This window comes from Apiospora hydei (genome assembly GCF_038363865.1).
Source record: "Apiospora hydei strain CBS 114990 chromosome Unknown utg000007l_segment0_segment0, whole genome shotgun sequence".
Lineage (NCBI taxonomy): Eukaryota > Fungi > Ascomycota > Sordariomycetes > Amphisphaeriales > Apiosporaceae > Apiospora > Apiospora hydei.
In genome coordinates this window covers 1,704,927-1,721,244 of record NW_027117366.1, presented here as the reverse complement: position 1 = coordinate 1,721,244, position 16,318 = coordinate 1,704,927, and the positions used below count along the sequence as shown (strand labels likewise).

Below are 16,318 nucleotides of genomic sequence, written 5' to 3'. Positions count from 1 at the left end.
GCACGCTGCCGACGCTGGTGTCCTTGAAGCGGGTTGTACAGGAACAACGAAGACGATGAGAGGGATTAGAAGTAGTGCCAGCGGTTGACAAGGCAAGAGGAGCTGGATGGATGAGAGACAAGCATGCGCCAAGGCCTGGGGGCAACTACAGCCTCGCCTCTTTTCCTTTGCCTCAGACCCAAACCTTTGGCTGCACCTGGTTGTGTTGGAGCCTTCTAGGGTGGCGGCGGTTGCCTAGAGCACTTTCCCAATGCTAATTCTGCAGATTACCTATAGCACTAATAGAATAAGCCCAGATACGTGCATTTGCGTAACCTTGGTCGGCAACGGAATGGCAATGGGACAGGTGGTGGTTGGCTGGTTGGCTGGTAATGGGATAGCTGGTTGGCAATTCTATACTTTCTGGCCAAGGGCATAACTGGGTGGCAATGGAACAACCGCTAGGTGACAGTAGGATAATAGCTGGCTGCGTGGGCAGCTAGGAGGTAGCACTGTACTGACCAAGAGATTAGGTATGTTGGGTACCTAATGTGTGTAAGGGAAAGAGCAATACAGCTTGGATAGCAAGCCTTTCTCTACATGTGTGAACTCACCAATGGCATGTGTTATGCGAGAACCAGCCTTAGGTACCTATTGCTTGCCTACCTGCTGAATCAATAGACTACATGGCCTACAAGGTCAAAAGTCGCGTTTTATCTAGCGCGTCATTGCACTTAAACTCCCCCTGCGGCAGAGTAAATGCATGCCCCATATTTAGCCATTTCTTGATCCGATAATAGAGCAGGCACGCACGTCACTAGGCTGCATGCGGCTAACGCGCCAGGTGCTCAACTGACAGGGCCCCCTATCCTTCAAATGTTTGGGGGCCATCTAGCATGTCCCTACGCCCATCCATACACCTAAAAGAGTAACACTGAGGGCTTATAGGCGGCCTTACAGCGACCTCACCGACCGATATTGCCTTGCTTCGCTAGGTACTGAATGGCAATGAGCATTTCGGCTTGCCCTTTAGCGTTCTCTGCATTTAATTGTTTCCGATAAGTCCCTCAAGGTATGTAATGCCAGTCCTGTGCGGGCAAATAAATCCTCGGGGCATGCTGCACATCTGCGATCTATCAAAATGGGGACAGTCGGCCCCCGGGAACACCATGGCCACTATGCATACCTGGTCTCCCTTAAGAGGACCCTGTATTAGTCACTCCTCACTGATGCCCTCCTCTTGTGGCTTGGTTATATGCTTTTGTCGCGATTCACTGGCCTTGTTATAAATAACCCAACTCGAAGTTCTCAGAGGGGTGACTTGGGCCATCTTGATCATTCATTTCTATACCCATTGCCTCTAAGGATCTATAAGAAAGCACCGTGCATTCCTTGAGTACAGATAATATCCACTATCTATCCGTGACCATCTGCATTTTAGATCAATCAAGCCTATATGCTGCAGAGGTCAGCGATGGACCACAAATTTCTGGTTGTACACGAAGCATCACTAATATAATAAGCCATATTTCTAGTCTATCAAGTGGATGTTCGTGTATGAACGAGCAAGTAACACTCACTGCTAAATCAGAGGCTATGCGAGAAGATCTTGCGACCGGGATCCTCTGATACGGAAGGTATAACGCTTTACCTCGATGAATATTAGATGCTTGATCATTCTCCAACCCTTGGCAAGTGAAAAAAAAGCCACATGTTCCAGACACTGAATGGTGCTGCCCAGCAGCACCAATGAAACAGTAAATACATGAAGCTCGGGTGCCATGCGTCAGGGTCTAACACAAAAACCTTTTCCCTGATGTTTTCTCGGAAGGCTTCAAGTAGCCAGGATACTTTTCCCGCCATCAGCCGTAATGCGAGCACGAACTCTAACCCGCATAACCTCGTAATGAAGCTGCTTAGGCGTGACGACCACTGCGCCGCCATCTGCTGCTGCTGCTGCTCTCTTGGCCTTTTGCTTCTCCAGGCCGACGATCGCGCTGGGTGCAAAGAGGAGGGCGTCTCCGGTCCGAAGCTTGACGATATGGGACATCATGTCGTGTGTGGGGTCGTCCTGCGATATATGGATGCCGCGTACGCCGTCGTATGATATGCCGTCCTCATCGCCATTGCCATCAACGCCGTCCGTGGCGGCATGCTGCGGTCTGTTATTTCCTTGCGGCTGTTTGATGGCCGATGAGACACCAGCGAGATGGCCTTTGAGCACACGCAGCCAGTCAGGCGACTGGAAGTGATGCACGATTGTGATGCTGCACAAGTCGAGAAGCTTCGGCGAGATGGTCGGCTCCTGAGTGGAGATGAAAACCCGCGCGCCGAGGTGGCGCTGCAGCCGGATTGTAGAGAGCAGCGAGTTTGTCAACGTCTGCGCCTCGGCCGACTCGCTCATGTACTTGTGTGCCTCGTCCAGGGCCACGACGCGGCCGATCGATGAAGGCTGCTCCAGAAAGAGCGACAGACAGATGTTGAACAGAGAACATGCCATCTCGGCCGTGACGCAAGGACACGAGAGGTCAACGATGGTCAGCTGGCCCTCGCAAGGTGTCCAAAAGGTTCCCTTCATGGATTTGCTTGCTTTGTCCCGAGGCTTGACTTGGCTTTTCACCATGAAGCTCTCGAGCGTTTCTAGACGCTGCTGCAAAGGTATGGACTGCTGCTGAGTAAGGTCCTCTTGCGCCAGACTGTTCCGGAATCTGAAATAGTTGAAGTCCGTTCCGTTCTTTTGTTGCTCGAGTCGCATATCTCTCAGTAATCTCTGGATAACGTGCACTGCAGATCAAATGTTAGCACTTTTTATCAGACAACAAAGGAGATGGGAGAAAATGCTCTGGTCAAGGCATATCATGAAGGCCGGACGAGTATGTGATGTGATGAGACCGAGGTAGTAGATCGACTGCTAGCAACGAAGAAGTAGGGCATGATCTTACTATAGAGCGGCATTGAGCCTCCGCCAACTTGCATCAAGTCGAGCATCCTTTTGGTATTCAGATCCGACTCCCTCAACCGCAATTCCTCTACTGATACGCCAGGGAGCTTGCTGTACGTTTTCTACACAAAGCTCGTTAGCCAACTCATATTGTGTCATCAGTAACGACTAAGGTCACCGAGCCACACTTACCTTCATCGTGCGGATGCTGGTCGGTGCACAGAGCACCCTGACCTTGATATTGGCACTCGAAGCGAGATACGCTGCCTCACAGGGGTTCCGCTGGCGTCGGAAACGAAGGTATCGTAGTGGAACACGATTCCAGTCAAGGGATGGGGGAGCCGGCCAAGTTTGGATGGCACCAAGCACCCCTCCAGAAGACAAGACAGCGTATGGCTCTTGCCTGAGCCCTGTTGTCCGCAGATAAAGATACTCGAGGGGCTGGCAACGTTGTAAAAGATGCGGGGGTCTGTCGGGCCAGCGCCGTGTCCTTCTTCAGAGTTCCCTGCAAAGAAAGCGTACTGCGGGAATGGTGTCGATTTGGAACCCTGTCTAAGAGACCTCGCATGTTCAAGCACAGGGTGGGTGAAGATAGGGGCTGACATGATGCCTATCATATCATCATCCTCGGGTCGTTGTGTAAGTAGCTTCATATGATAATCGCGATAAGAGTCTGCCTCATCAGAAACGTCGTTGGAGGTCTCACTCTCGTCACCGCTATCCTCGAGCTCGTCTGAAGTCGACGTACTGTGGTGGGCATTTGGGCTTTCTGCCGACGAACCTGTCGTCTGTGGAGCAGACTTGATGGTTCTGTTAGGAGGTCGGCTATTGGCTGTAGCCGTTGCTTTCGGGCGGTGACTGGGATGAGCTGTGACGTCCGACCTCTTGGTCGGCGGCGGCGCCTTGGAAGAAGAAGCAGCAGCAGTATTGGTAAGTTCATAAGTCTTGCGACTCTTCTTTGGTTTCCGATTTCCCATACTGTCGGACTCTTCAGTCTCCAGTGATGGATCGACGCTATCGTGGTTCTTTCCGTTGGTTTGCGAAGAGGTTTGCGAAGCAATAGGCATAAGAGAGAGAAGAGCTGACACGGATCTTTGGCTTGCTTTTTATGACAGCTCTATTGTTGTTTAGGGAAGCAGAAGAGAGCTTGTCTCCCTTCTCCCGTGGCTTTATGTTCAAACTCAAAGGCCCGAACATGGGTTTCACAGCGTTGGCCGGGGGTGCTGGCGATGTGGTTTCCTTGCTGCCCTGGACAGCGAAAGTGTGATCATATTTCTTCCCCTGAGGCTCATTGCTCACACTTAATGGCCCGAAGAGGGGTTTTGGAATGACTGCAGTTTGGATGCCGTCAGAAGATATGGATGCGATGGACTCTTTGGCAACCTGGTGGGTGATAAGGCTGGATGAAGACGTGCAACTTCCAGAATCAGCTGGCGCGGCACGGTTCGGGGTGTTATTAGCACCTGGAATGAACTTGAACTGAGGAACAGTAACTGCTTTTGTAGGGTCGGAATTCCCTGAGAAGAAGACAGTGAATTCCTTCGGTTTGTTCTCAGGAAGGCTGTCAGGTAGCCAAGCAATGCTTTTCACTTGCTCATCAACATCAACGGCGCAATTGCCCGAGTCTTCTGGTGCTTCGGTAGCAGATTCGGCTGGGGACGACATGGTGAGTTCTTTGACGGCAGAATTTGGAGCAGAGGCAATAGCAATAGGAATTTGGGACACAAAGTGTGGAAGCAACATGTAACATTTAAAAAGGCAATATAAATCCCGACAGACAGGGAGTGTGACCCATGCCAACACGCGTTTGAAAACGGATCACGGATTGGCGAAAGACCCACGCGACGCAACCCCCCATGTCCTCTACCTTCTCTACTAACTGCATGGCCTTACTCACGATTTATAGTCACGAGCCGTTTTCTTGGTCGCTTGCATCTTTGGTGGTGATGATGAAAAGTGTTTGAGAACCTCTAAAACTATCTCTCATTAAACTTACTTCCCGGATCAACGGCCTGACCAAGTGCCCTCGTTCTTCATCTATTGAGTATCTTCATTACTTTTGAAGTAGCTGAGCACGAACTCCTCCAGATTCGCTTGCGATGATGTACCAACACTCCATATGCGACGCTGGTTCTTGGTCTTTGCGACCAGCTGGGTCCCGTCGGTCCCTATGGTAAGCTCCCTGTCTAATGTATCTACAAGCGCAACCCCGTCCATTGCATCACTCCAGCCAATGTCCTCCTTGGCCAGCTTCTCCGAAGTCAACTCGAGTAGCCTGTCGACAACGGCTCGGATTGTAGCTTGCCTCACGTAGTGTATTGCTTCACCAACGTTCGGATAAGTATCGGAGGAGGTGTATAGGTTGGCCAGGGGGTTCTGTGGGCCAGGCAGTGCGATCTTGAATTGCGTGGCATCCAGTGACAAGAAAGCCTTTGCGCGTAAGCCTATGCGAGCTTCCGGTGTGATTGTGATATCAGCTGAAAACTGCTGGAAGTTGATGGTATTCAACATAAGCATCTCTGCCTGCGTCATGACGTGGTGGTCCGTATCGGCGCGAGTAGGCGGCTGCAAGCTGAGGGATGGCTGTGTCTTGGTGAAATCTGCCGAATCGAAGCCCGCCGCGTGTAGAGAGTCGATTAGGCTGCCTGTAAATCCAATCAACTTGTCGTAATCGAGAGTAAACCGGTATCGTGAGATCAGGGGCCGTAGCAGGTTGTAAGGTGGGTTGTTGCGTCCGTGCTTTGGCTGTACTCGTTTGCTGTAGTTTTGACGATGTGCGGCCATTAGAAAGATGCTGAGGCCTTGGATCGTGAGTTCTGCCATCAGGTCGTAGAAGTTGGTTTCATCGGGAAGCTCCGGCTCCGCGAGATCCTCCAGGCATAAAATCACCTTTGTGGCGGGGTTTACATTGTAGGAAACCTCCGAGCCGTCGGACTGAACACCAAGCGAAAGCAGCGTACGTGATTCGCGACTGATCTCGTACCATAACTCCTGTGCAAAGATGGTGTTGCGGGCCTCGAGAACGCGGTCTTCCAGGCGGCTATTATCTGGGAGGCTGCCAGGGAGACGTGACCGCCCTGCGATCTTGCCGTCGACCTCGATGGTAGCACGCACTCTCTGCGAGCCCTTTCCGGCTTGCCCGTGATCCAGTCGAGCGTTTCCGTCCTCGCTTCGGATCAAACGTGCGATACTGCTGTCTCTGTACATCGGAGCAGCCTCGGCAAAGCCAAAACGGACGCCGAGACCCTTGCCAGCTATGGACGAGACGGCCCAGCCACTCTCGCTGACAGCCAGCACATCGGCCCAGTACTTAGTTTCGAGAGTGATTTCTTTCTCGAGTCGCTCAGCCGCCTCCAACACGGAGCTGACCATCTTGTTGGTGCCCATTACCCTCCATCCTGTACCCACAGCCAGATCGTCGGCTTCTCTGGCGGGGGTGATATTGGACTGGTGCACTTTGGACGAGCCTAAAGTGCCAATTCCAACGAGCTCACGCAGGGTGGGGGATAAGGTCGTGCCAGCTTGGTTGGGCGTTTCCTTGGAGAGAAGCAGAGAGACCAGGTCCAGGTTGAGCATAGCGGATTGATGGGCAGCCTCGAGGTTTCGCAGAAAGTCATCACGGGCCTCGATAGCCGTTTTTTCCTTCTTGTCGTTCTCGGCCTCGGCGTCGGAATCCGAGTCACCTTCGGGGCTGCCTTGGCTATTGTCCGGGTTGGCAGCTCCCGCAGCATGAGCCTTGATTTCCTCGACGAGGTCGGCTTCCTTGACGTTGCGGAAGCCATTGCGCTCGGCGCTCACGCGCTGCACAAACTCTTCAATGTTCTTGGGCTTTTTGTCGCCCCGAGGCCATGGCCTCAGCGAGAATGGAGACTGGTGTTCCATACTTTTGATCTGGTGATTCGATGTTGTGTTTCGTGGTGACAGCGCGGTAAGATGCAGTTTACGTTCAATGAGGTTAAGGCAGGTGGGAACTTTGCTCTCATTAGTGGGCCAGTGCGTGCAGGTGGGAAGGCCTTGGAATGGGGCCATTAAACATTGAACATTGAACCTGGCTCGCGTCAATCGATACATGTCGAGACGTCTGGTAGCACCTACATCCAAACATTCCAGTTAGCAACCCTACTTGCATTCAGGTCGATGCCTCTCCTGTATTTGCCCTTTTCGAAAGCCCATTATATCTGCCATGAAGTTGGCATATTCACAGAATGATGGCTACGTACGTGTTTGAGGACAGGCGTTCCAGAAGAAGAAAAAACATGAACTTTACCATGGTGAGGCCACAACATTCTCGATAAGTTAGATTGAGTTTCGTATATTAATGGATATGCCCTTGCCTGCACTCGAGCTATGTGTATGCGTTAGGTAGTTGTGAAAAGTCCCACGAGGATACCAGTCAGGCATCCCTCATTTACAACACCCACAGAGACCACCACTCTCGATAGCCACAAATATGGCTGACTTTTCATTGGACACATCACTTGTCGCCGCCACCTCCGTTGGCCTCTCGGATCTCCCAATCGAGCTTCTTGCGCATATCCTGGGCGACCTGGACTCGTACGAGGACTTGGCAGCCTGCCTGTCATCGTCGCCAATCCTTTTGAGCAGCTTTTTGTACAAGAAGAAGACCATCTTGTCCAAAGTCATCTGCGGGTCCATAGGCGACGAATGCCTTTCTGATGCTCTGACCATTGTCCGTTGTCCTGATTTCTCCAACATCACAGACGGCGATGAGCTACATAGCAGGATCAGCAGCTACCTCACGAACCGGGCCTCGCAGGATCATAGGCCTTCTTCTCGCGAGGAAAGCGTGTTGCTTTGCCAGCTAGATCGTATCATCATGCGATTCGTAGACGATTTCGTGAGAAAGGCTAAAGTGGGCAGCTTGGGCAGTCTTCCACATTGGGCCGACTCGTCCTTCTCCCACCGCATGACTGTGGTAGAGAACATGCCTCGGATTACCATATCGAGAGCTGAGCTGACTCGATATAAGCTGGCTTTTCTCCGCCACGAGCTATTCCACAAAGCCTTCGACCGCAACCAAATACCCAGACTTTTCAGTGAAGGGGAACAGTCTTTTTTGTTAATGAGCGGCTGGGAAACGTGGGAGATCGCCGGGATCGAAGCCGTCAGTGGGTATATCCAAAGATTGCACCACCTCATGCGAGCATCCCTGTACGACGAGATGAAACGCGTGCTCTGCCAATATTCACAGCAACACGCCCAGACACAACCAGAACAAGTTTTGGACAAAGAAAGCTGCAAGGCCCCTGGAGAAGAAAAGCTGAAGCTGGACGAAGAAGCCAATGTCGTTGAATTAAGCGAAGTTGCACTTGACTTGTTCCCTCGCCTTAACTGGGCCAGTGCGTTCCCACTATGGTTATCCTTGGCCGCCGACGATATTGCTGTCATATATAAGCGAATTTGCACTGGCCATGATGGCTTTCGTAATGAGCTTCGAGCAAAACCTCGCCCGGTGGATTGCCGTTGCGTGACATGCACTTGCTCTCTCCACAGTAGGCGACTGCTGCAAGCTGGTCAAGACGCCACTCGCATGTCGTCGAGAGCGTTTCCTGGTCCTCCCGAGTCCTGGAAGGCAGGGTTGAGACCCTCTCATTTTATAGACCACTATCAAAGGGCGGGACACAAAACCAATGACTTCTTATTCATAGCTCCCACACAATTTGCGGCACAGGGTTGGGCATTCCTAGATCGCCGTATTGATATAGAACAAACCAACACAACAACTGGCGGCAGAAGGATTCATACTGAGCTACTTGATAAGGATTGGGGATGGCAACGGGGGATACATCCTATGGGTTCCTTGAAACTTTCAATGGCCGCTATATCACAAGGAACAACTTGGCATCATTTCAACAAAAGTATGGTGTGACCAACTAGAAGAAATAAACCATACAAAGGCTTGAAAAAGGCGATCGTCCTTCAAGGCGGCCAGGGGATTATTGGTGAGCAGAAAGCTGTGTTTACTGGTCTTTGGACTTTGGCGATTCGATCGTGGCACGGGTCGTCGGCTGCAAGCTTCAGCAAATAGGTAGTCTAAGAAATAGATTGATCTGGTATAGGTAATAAGTGGATGTGGCACACGTCTCCAAGCCGCCAGATGCACCCGGTGACAATGCTCTTGAAGGCCCGACTATTTCTCAGATTCGAGGGCGGGCAAGCATTTGCTCAAGAAATTTTGAACCTCATCGAGCTCTTCCACGCAAGCCGAGTGGGCCATACGGCTGGATGTTGTCAGTAAGATGCGCTCTTCTGGGAAACACCTGGATAGCTTACGGGTATAGCGTGAAGGTCACCTTGAATCCCTGGTCTTTGAGAGCCTGCGAGGACTCCTTGCCAAACGCAGTCGGGACCACGGGATCCGAGTCACCATGACACATCAGAATAGGGGTCTCGCGGTTAAGATCGTATTCTCTGAGGTACTCGGGAAGCTTGTGGTCCAAGGGGAGCCACGAAGACAGCCCAACGATGCCACCCAGTTTGACATTGGAGGTAAGACCTGTCAACAACGACAAGGCACCTCCCTGGGAGAAGCCGCCGAGGACTATGCGCTCGGCAGGGATGCCGCCGTCCATCTCGGCCTTGACCAAGTCACGGAGGTAGTCGCGGGTTACTTCGATGCCCTTCTCATCCTGGTTCCTCCGCAGGTCGTCGGGTCGACCACCAAGGGCGAAGATGTCGAACCAGCCCGGCATGCGCATTCCGCCATTCTAAAAGAGGGTGACACGGTCTTAGGAGAGGAACGGCAACGGCAACGATAACTTAGGCGAATCAAGTATGGAGACAACCAAGGCCACTTACACATGTGATGGGGATTTGAGGAGCGTGGGGCAAGATGAACTTGACCTCGTCCAGCTTGGACCTGCGGCGCCAGTTCTCGACGGCATCTGCCCACCCGTAGCCGGTATCGCCAAGGCCGTGTACGAAGATGACGGTAGCCGTGTGCTTCTTGGCCGGAGGGAAGAGGAGTGGGGGCAGCCGCCGGAGAGCGCTCATGGTGGGCGAGAAGACGTCGGGTTCCGGGAAAGCGGGGAAGTTGAACAGCTGCTGTGCGCTTACGAAAGACAACAAGAACGCAAGAAGCAGCACAACACAGAGCGTCAAGCTGGATCGGTAAGGCAGTGTAATCATGCACGTAGGAGAGTCTCTCGTACCAAAGATGGTTGTTGGTAGGAAGCACCGGTGAGTGGTTGTGGTTCTGGACGCTAAAGATTAGCAACCAGGCCCTGGAGTTTACCAAGTATTTCTTTCTGTCGCATTCCAAGCGCCCCGCGCTCCACTCCAGCTAGCACTCACTCGAGGGAACGAGCCCCGCGGATAAGAGGTAAGCACCGTCAGTACCTGTACCTACACTAGCTACAGCTCCTGCCTTGCTCCATGGGAATAGGGCTGGCTGGCTTATCCCACCGGCGGAGTGCCAGTAGGTAGGTGCATAGGTTAGGTAAGTTTGCTGCTGACATATTCTTGGTAATCAGGGAAAATACGTGATCGCCGTACTACCTTATGTATCAATTAAAGACTTGGGACTATATTTGTAACATACTCAACATCAATCAGATCTATTAAAGCCCTCATCCCCTTAGTCACCCGGTTGCTGTGTGAATGGATTCATTTAGACAACTCAGGAGGCCGTTCTTGATTTTCACGGTCGCCGTACTAGTTCTTGCGGTTTTTCTGCGCTCCAATATTGCCTCTGATCCGTTCATGTCCAGTTGGATCCCCAAACCGATTGCCTCCCTATTGGCAGCAACGTCCAAATCTTCGGTTTCGACCATGTCGGGTAAAACGCCAGTATATTTCTTCAGCCATGGTGGTGTATGAGCCCTCTAAATCCTTACTCTTGCCGAGAAACTGTAGTCTGAACTCTAGCGCAGCCCAATGTCCAGTACGAGACGAGGCATCCGGTGTTCCCCGTACTCCAAGCGATCGGACAAGAGATTACCCAAAAAGTAAAACCGAAGGCCGTAGTGGTCTTTTCGGGTCATTGGGAGGCGGACCGCGACGCTATCGAGGTCAACACCGCCGAGCATACTGACTTGATCTACGAGTAGGTGCAGCCTATACCCCATGACGCATGCTCGATTTCACATGTACTCACTGGGGGTATTGCGCAGCTTCTACGGATTTCCTAAACACTACTATGAGGCGAAATACCCGAACAAGGGCAGCCCTGAGTTGGCCTCGAAGATCATGGGTCTCCTATCGAAAGCCGGCATCAAATCGAAAGGAGTGACCCGCGGGCTCGACCACGGAGTCTGGTCTGGCTTCAGCGTCGGTATGTACTTTCCTACACAGACCGGGCTTGAGAAAACTCAGCCCATCGAACTCACACATATGTTGTCTAGCTTTTGATCCTGAGCAGAACCCTCTGAACGTGCCGCTTGTGCAGGTAAGTTTGTATAACAATGAGGACCCGGACCTGCATTACCGCCTGGGCCAAGCCGTCGCGTCGCTGCGAGACGAGGGCATCGTCATCATTGGCGCCGGCATGTCAGTGCACAACCTGGGAGACTTGCGCTTCGCCATGTCCAGCCCTATTCCGCAACGGTACACGGTGTCCTTTGACGAGGCTCTGAAGGAAGCGACGGAAGCCCCGCCTGCGGAACGCCAGGCACGGATGGCGGAGGCGACGAAGCGGCCTGATGCTAGAGAGGCACACCCCGTAAGTACACACTGACTGCTTTCGAATACTGGGCTAACGCTCTCCAGCACATGGACCATTTGATGCCCATTTATGTGGCGGCCGGAGCTGCTGGTGATGACCCGGGGAAGAGGACTTGGACTCTGCACGAGGGAAGTATGGGCTGGGCTCAGTATAAGTTTGCAGCGCAAGCCTGATCTCAATTTGCTGCTTTTTGTTACATAAGAGAAACGATATAGACCTGACCAGAAGCTGGAAGGAATACCAAATGGTGATGTTTTTGCCCCTGTGTCCAGCCAAGCCGGCTTAGCAGCAAACCCCACCTCCGGGCCAGTTAAGTCCGCGTAACGCCGATGGCTTGCATAACACGCATCTCAAGTAGCTGCGATAAGTCAGCTATCGGGATCCCCGCTGTATCTATCCGGGGTCGATGTCATCATGAGACCTGAGGTCGCCTTCTTCCTTCTCGTTTGTCAACCTTTTGTTAATATATTGGTGATTATATCTGCTGGCAGATTACGTATTCAGTTCAACCAGTTCTCATACCTCTGCTATCTTCGTGGTGAAACCTTATCAACTACATTGAAACAACCACCGTCTTGTGTGCATCTGCAGGTTACCCGTTGAGCTCCGGGCAAGATGAGTTCGCCGTCGGGGTCCGAGGACATCCACCAGCGGTATGCCGACTTATTCCACGATGCCCAAGACGATCACGACGAGGATGCCGAACTTGGCTACGAAAATGAGCAAGACGAATTCCACGGTACATTGCAACCTGCCGCTGCCAACCCTGCATTATGATGGGCCCGACTGACACTTTGCGATAGATGCTGAAGAAGGCGAAGACGACGATGAGGACGACGAGGAAGACGACGACGACGATGATAGCGATGACGACGACGTCCGATTCCTAGTGGAGGTCGAAGGCGATGACGAAGAAGATGATGAAGGTACAGCTGCTGCTGCGGGAATCACTATGCAACAGCGACTGATCCGCCTTGTGATGAGTACGCCACCTTGCTTACCACAACGAGGCTAGGATTGTCTGTTAACATGGAACCTTTGATTAGACAACCAAGTGGGCCTTTCACAGGCCCAAGTTATCACGCTGTTACGGAACTCCAACTTGGGACACCTGATATTCTCTAACGACGATGACGAAGAGGACATGCCGTGGGGTCGGCGGCGGCGGCGGCGGACTCTAGACCCGGACCGGTTCCCCAAATATCCGAGCGAGGAAGGCCAGGAGCTCATGAACTCGGGCAAGTTTGGAGCTACGGAGCTCGTCCCGAGCCCCCTGAGGGCCAAGAAGCGATTAGCACGCCGCATACTCGACCGGGAGCTGGGCGTGGGTGGCCCGACGTATCGACGAGTCAACCAGTCCATGATGAAGCAGTCCTTGCTACCCACCACCGACGCGGAGATGGTCATCAAATACCAGGAGCCCGTATACTCGGGCCAGTTCTCCGACGACGGCAACTTCTTCTACGCATGTGTCAAGGACTTCAAGGTCCGCATGTACGACACGTCAAACCCGTACAACTGGAGGCATTACAAGACTGTCGCGTTCCCCTTTGGCTCGTGGACTCTAACCGATGCCTCGCTGAGCCCGGATAACAAATGGCTCGCGTACACCTCGATACAGAGCAACGTATGCCTGGCGCCGACAGACCCGAATGACACAGGTGACCCATACACGTTGAACCTGGCAAGCGCGGGTCCCGGTGGGAACGGTTGGCACAGTGCGTTTGGTATCTGGTCGATCCGGTTCTCGGGAGACGGGCGCGAGCTCGTCGCAGGGACAAACGCGGATTCGATAGTGGTCTATGACATTGAATCTCGCCGGGTGCTACACCAGATTAGGGGACATGAAAACCATGTAAACGCCGTGTGCTTTGCCGACAAACTGTCGCCGCACATTCTATATTCGGGATCAGATGATACGACCATCAAAGTCTGGGACCGGCGCAGCATGGGCAACGGCCGGGAAGCCGGCGCGTTCGTCGGTCACATTGAGGGCCTGACGTACATCGACAGCAAAGGCGACGGACGCTACATCCTGTCGAACGGCAAGGACCAGAGTATGAAGCTCTGGGACCTGCGGAAGATGTACACCTCGGCCCAGTTCACCGAGCTGGACCCGACGCAGCACACCCGCCTGGGCACCGGCTTCGACTACCGCTGGGAGCACTACGACGACACGACGTGGTTCCCGCACCCCAACGACAACTCCGTGGTCACCTTCCGCGGCGGCCACAAGATTCTGCGGACGCTCATCCGGTGCCACTTCTCGCCTCCTGGGAGCACCGACTCGAGATACGTCTACACTGGCAGCCATGATGGCAAGGTTTACATCTACAACCTGGACGGCACTCCCGCTGGAGACATTGACGTGCACGAAGCGACGTTGAAGGAAACTCTGCCGCGGAATTACAGACCTCATCGCCATAGAGGGTCACATCACCGGAGTGGTTTCACTTGCGTCAGAGATGCCAGCTGGCACCCCAATGCGCCATTCATCGCTGGTAAGTACCTACATTATCTGCCCTTCTTCCTGTGCCTATCAGGTCTGGGGAACAAGATGAAACCAGAAAACTAAGCTAACTTTCTGTTCCCAGCTTCTGCTCTTAACGGAGGAGACAATGCAATAGGCACCGTCTCTGTCCACTCCTTCAACGAGTCTCATACAGACGAGGCCGAGCCAAGAATGGGTCTCTCATATAATGACAAGCTAAGGCCAGTTGGTGATCATTCCAGTATCTATGATGATGACGAGGAAGAGGAAGAGGAATTCGGGATTAATTTTGGCCGACTTTGAGGTCGATAATTTACAAAATTGTTTGTCTGGGGTGACGTTCGCTCTCATTTCGGGCATGCCAGCGATGAACCTCTGAGTTCCAGGAAAAGGGGTTTTATTCAGAACCTAGTCAAGCTGGCAATCGTGTTGTACATATGCTTAATAGACGGATCCAGGATAAGCAAATCAAGGGTTATTTTATTTGGCCCTGCTGGCTGGCTAGCTTGCTACGATTGTGCGTCCATATGCAACCCATCGTTCCAGCCCATTGTCGTATATTGGATAGGCCAGGCGGAGCTCGTCCCTCCTCGGAACGGCTATGCCTGCGCAGTATTCCATGCTGCCTTTCATATTATGCTGCTTGTTATGAGCACCAATGCCTCTCCTGTAAGGTCCTGACTCTCGCGCTCCAGGTCGTTTCGTTCAAATCCTCCTCCGAATCGTTTCGATGTTTATGCGCCACCGACGAGGATGTTGTTGACGGGTATGTGGACTGTAATACAGCACGTTAGTGTGCAATTATTGAGATCAAGTAATGCCCCATTGGGCATTGTTGCAACCAAGTGATGAGGCCGGAGTTGATAAACTCGGCAGGCATCGAATTGTTTTCGGAACCAACTTACTCAGCTTCACGACGTAGCCAACAGCGCCCACTGTAAAGAAAAGTAGTAGTTAGCAAACCGTAATGGGTTTCGACTTGAGGCCTTCTGATTTGTCTCGAGGTAGACTCACTGATCAAGAAACCCACACCAACAGCCTGGCAGATGCGCACGAACTCCTTCTGGTCGGGCTTCTGGCAGCGGTTCATGAACTGGGTGCCCTCCTTGACGAACTCGCGGGGGACCTATGATGGCGTTAGCTAAGTTACACTCGGGGCGGGCGCATTTCTCCCTCTCCCTCTCGCGCGCGCAGCTTTCGCTGTAGAGCGGAGGGAGGGAGGGGCTGCTGTTGTGAGTTTCTTACGTCGAGGAATTCTTGAACCTGGTCCGACATGTTGGGGGATTTATCTGTCGCGCGGAACGGGGGAAGAATAAGAGGCGGGAGAGAGATGTGAAAGGAGCGTTGATGGTATGTTGCGTGGAATAATTAAGTGGTGATGTATGTCGCGTGGTGGGAAATGGGTTGAGCAGCTTGCCTCGCCTCTCCGATAAGTTTTAATGGGGATTTGTTCGATGCGGCCAGATTGCCTCCTTCCCTGGGCCGCTGGACGGCTGGCTGTAAGGTTAGGTACATTGACTAACAATCCGCTTTCCACCAGCCGCGGCCAGCTTCAAGCCTTATCGATTGATTAACCCACACCATCCCCATACGGGCGGGTAGCCCTTTGTGCCATCGGTTTGGTTGGTCGGTCGGGGACAGGTACTTGTACATAGCGGCGGCCGGGGAGCAGCTTGGCAACCAGCAACGTCAACGGCATAGTCGCATATGTAACACCATCAGTATGTATACGTGCGGGCAACACAGTCAACCTGTCCTACGGTGAGTAATAAGTAAGCGACATAAACAAGACACCAGGTGAGCCAACAACAGCCAGCCCTGCAACCCCATAGTCAACGAGGTGTGCTGAATTGATAGAAGCCGCAAATTGACTTGTTACACTTGTAATGTGTGTGCATTCGGGTGTTGGTTCGAGTATCTACGTATGTAGTCGCCATTCCCCTCGAGTATTATGCGGGCGTTGGTTGGCAGAATGTCCATGCTCAGCTCTGGTTTGCCGCAGCATGATACGCTGTTCAATGGCATTAGTCGACAGATTGGATATATGCATAAGTCATTCATTCCCTGCGTAGAGTCTAACCTAGAGGGCAGACGCGCACCCGACAAGACAGGGATAAGTGGCAGCGACCCAGTGTCGTACCTACCCGAACAGTGAGCGAGCCCCTTATATCTGTGGGTCGGTTTAGCATTTGGGGGTCTTTTGCAAGCCGATTGAGAGCCCAAG

The 16,318-nt window shown here is 52.6% G+C and overlaps 7 protein-coding genes across 7 annotated transcripts; 3 read left to right on the top strand and 4 right to left on the bottom strand.

Annotated features, from left to right (window-relative positions):
• Window positions 1-1,813: 1,813 nt before the first annotated feature.
• On the bottom strand, window positions 1,814-3,987 carry PG997_009614 (uncharacterized protein; the record flags this gene model as incomplete). Its single annotated transcript, XM_066813929.1, has 3 exons — window positions 1,814-2,763; window positions 2,922-3,031; window positions 3,155-3,987. 3 exons carry the CDS (start codon window positions 3,985-3,987, stop codon window positions 1,814-1,816), a joined length of 1,893 nt encoding a protein of 630 aa, XP_066665891.1.
• A 970-nt stretch (window positions 3,988-4,957) lies between these two features.
• Window positions 4,958-6,802, bottom strand: PG997_009613 (uncharacterized protein; the record flags this gene model as incomplete). The annotated part of the gene is made up of 1 exon (XM_066813928.1): window positions 4,958-6,802. The coding sequence occupies one exon, from the start codon at window positions 6,800-6,802 to the stop codon at window positions 4,958-4,960; it is 1,845 nt and encodes a 614-aa protein (XP_066665890.1).
• A 568-nt stretch (window positions 6,803-7,370) lies between these two features.
• On the top strand, window positions 7,371-8,523 carry PG997_009612 (uncharacterized protein; the record flags this gene model as incomplete). The annotated part of the gene is made up of 2 exons (XM_066813927.1): window positions 7,371-8,280; window positions 8,438-8,523. The coding sequence occupies 2 exons, from the start codon at window positions 7,371-7,373 to the stop codon at window positions 8,521-8,523; spliced, it is 996 nt and encodes a 331-aa protein (XP_066665889.1).
• A 548-nt stretch (window positions 8,524-9,071) lies between these two features.
• PG997_009611 (acyl-protein thioesterase 1) lies at window positions 9,072-9,934 on the bottom strand (the record flags this gene model as incomplete). Its single annotated transcript, XM_066813926.1, has 3 exons — window positions 9,072-9,162; window positions 9,215-9,648; window positions 9,740-9,934. 3 exons carry the CDS (start codon window positions 9,932-9,934, stop codon window positions 9,072-9,074), a joined length of 720 nt encoding a protein of 239 aa, XP_066665888.1.
• Window positions 9,935-10,711: 777 nt separating this feature from the next.
• On the top strand, window positions 10,712-11,776 carry PG997_009610 (Extradiol ring-cleavage dioxygenase- class III enzyme- subunit B; the record flags this gene model as incomplete). Its single annotated transcript, XM_066813925.1, has 5 exons — window positions 10,712-10,753; window positions 10,813-10,985; window positions 11,053-11,213; window positions 11,284-11,600; window positions 11,648-11,776. The coding sequence occupies 5 exons, from the start codon at window positions 10,712-10,714 to the stop codon at window positions 11,774-11,776; spliced, it is 822 nt and encodes a 273-aa protein (XP_066665887.1).
• Window positions 11,777-12,218: 442 nt separating this feature from the next.
• PG997_009609 (uncharacterized protein) lies at window positions 12,219-14,397 on the top strand (the record flags this gene model as incomplete). Its single annotated transcript, XM_066813924.1, has 4 exons — window positions 12,219-12,342; window positions 12,407-12,586; window positions 12,650-14,104; window positions 14,198-14,397. The coding sequence occupies 4 exons, from the start codon at window positions 12,219-12,221 to the stop codon at window positions 14,395-14,397; spliced, it is 1,959 nt and encodes a 652-aa protein (XP_066665886.1).
• A 431-nt stretch (window positions 14,398-14,828) lies between these two features.
• On the bottom strand, window positions 14,829-15,369 carry PG997_009608 (uncharacterized protein; the record flags this gene model as incomplete). Its single annotated transcript, XM_066813923.1, has 4 exons — window positions 14,829-14,869; window positions 15,000-15,029; window positions 15,109-15,220; window positions 15,340-15,369. 4 exons carry the CDS (start codon window positions 15,367-15,369, stop codon window positions 14,829-14,831), a joined length of 213 nt encoding a protein of 70 aa, XP_066665885.1.
• Window positions 15,370-16,318: the final 949 nt, after the last annotated feature.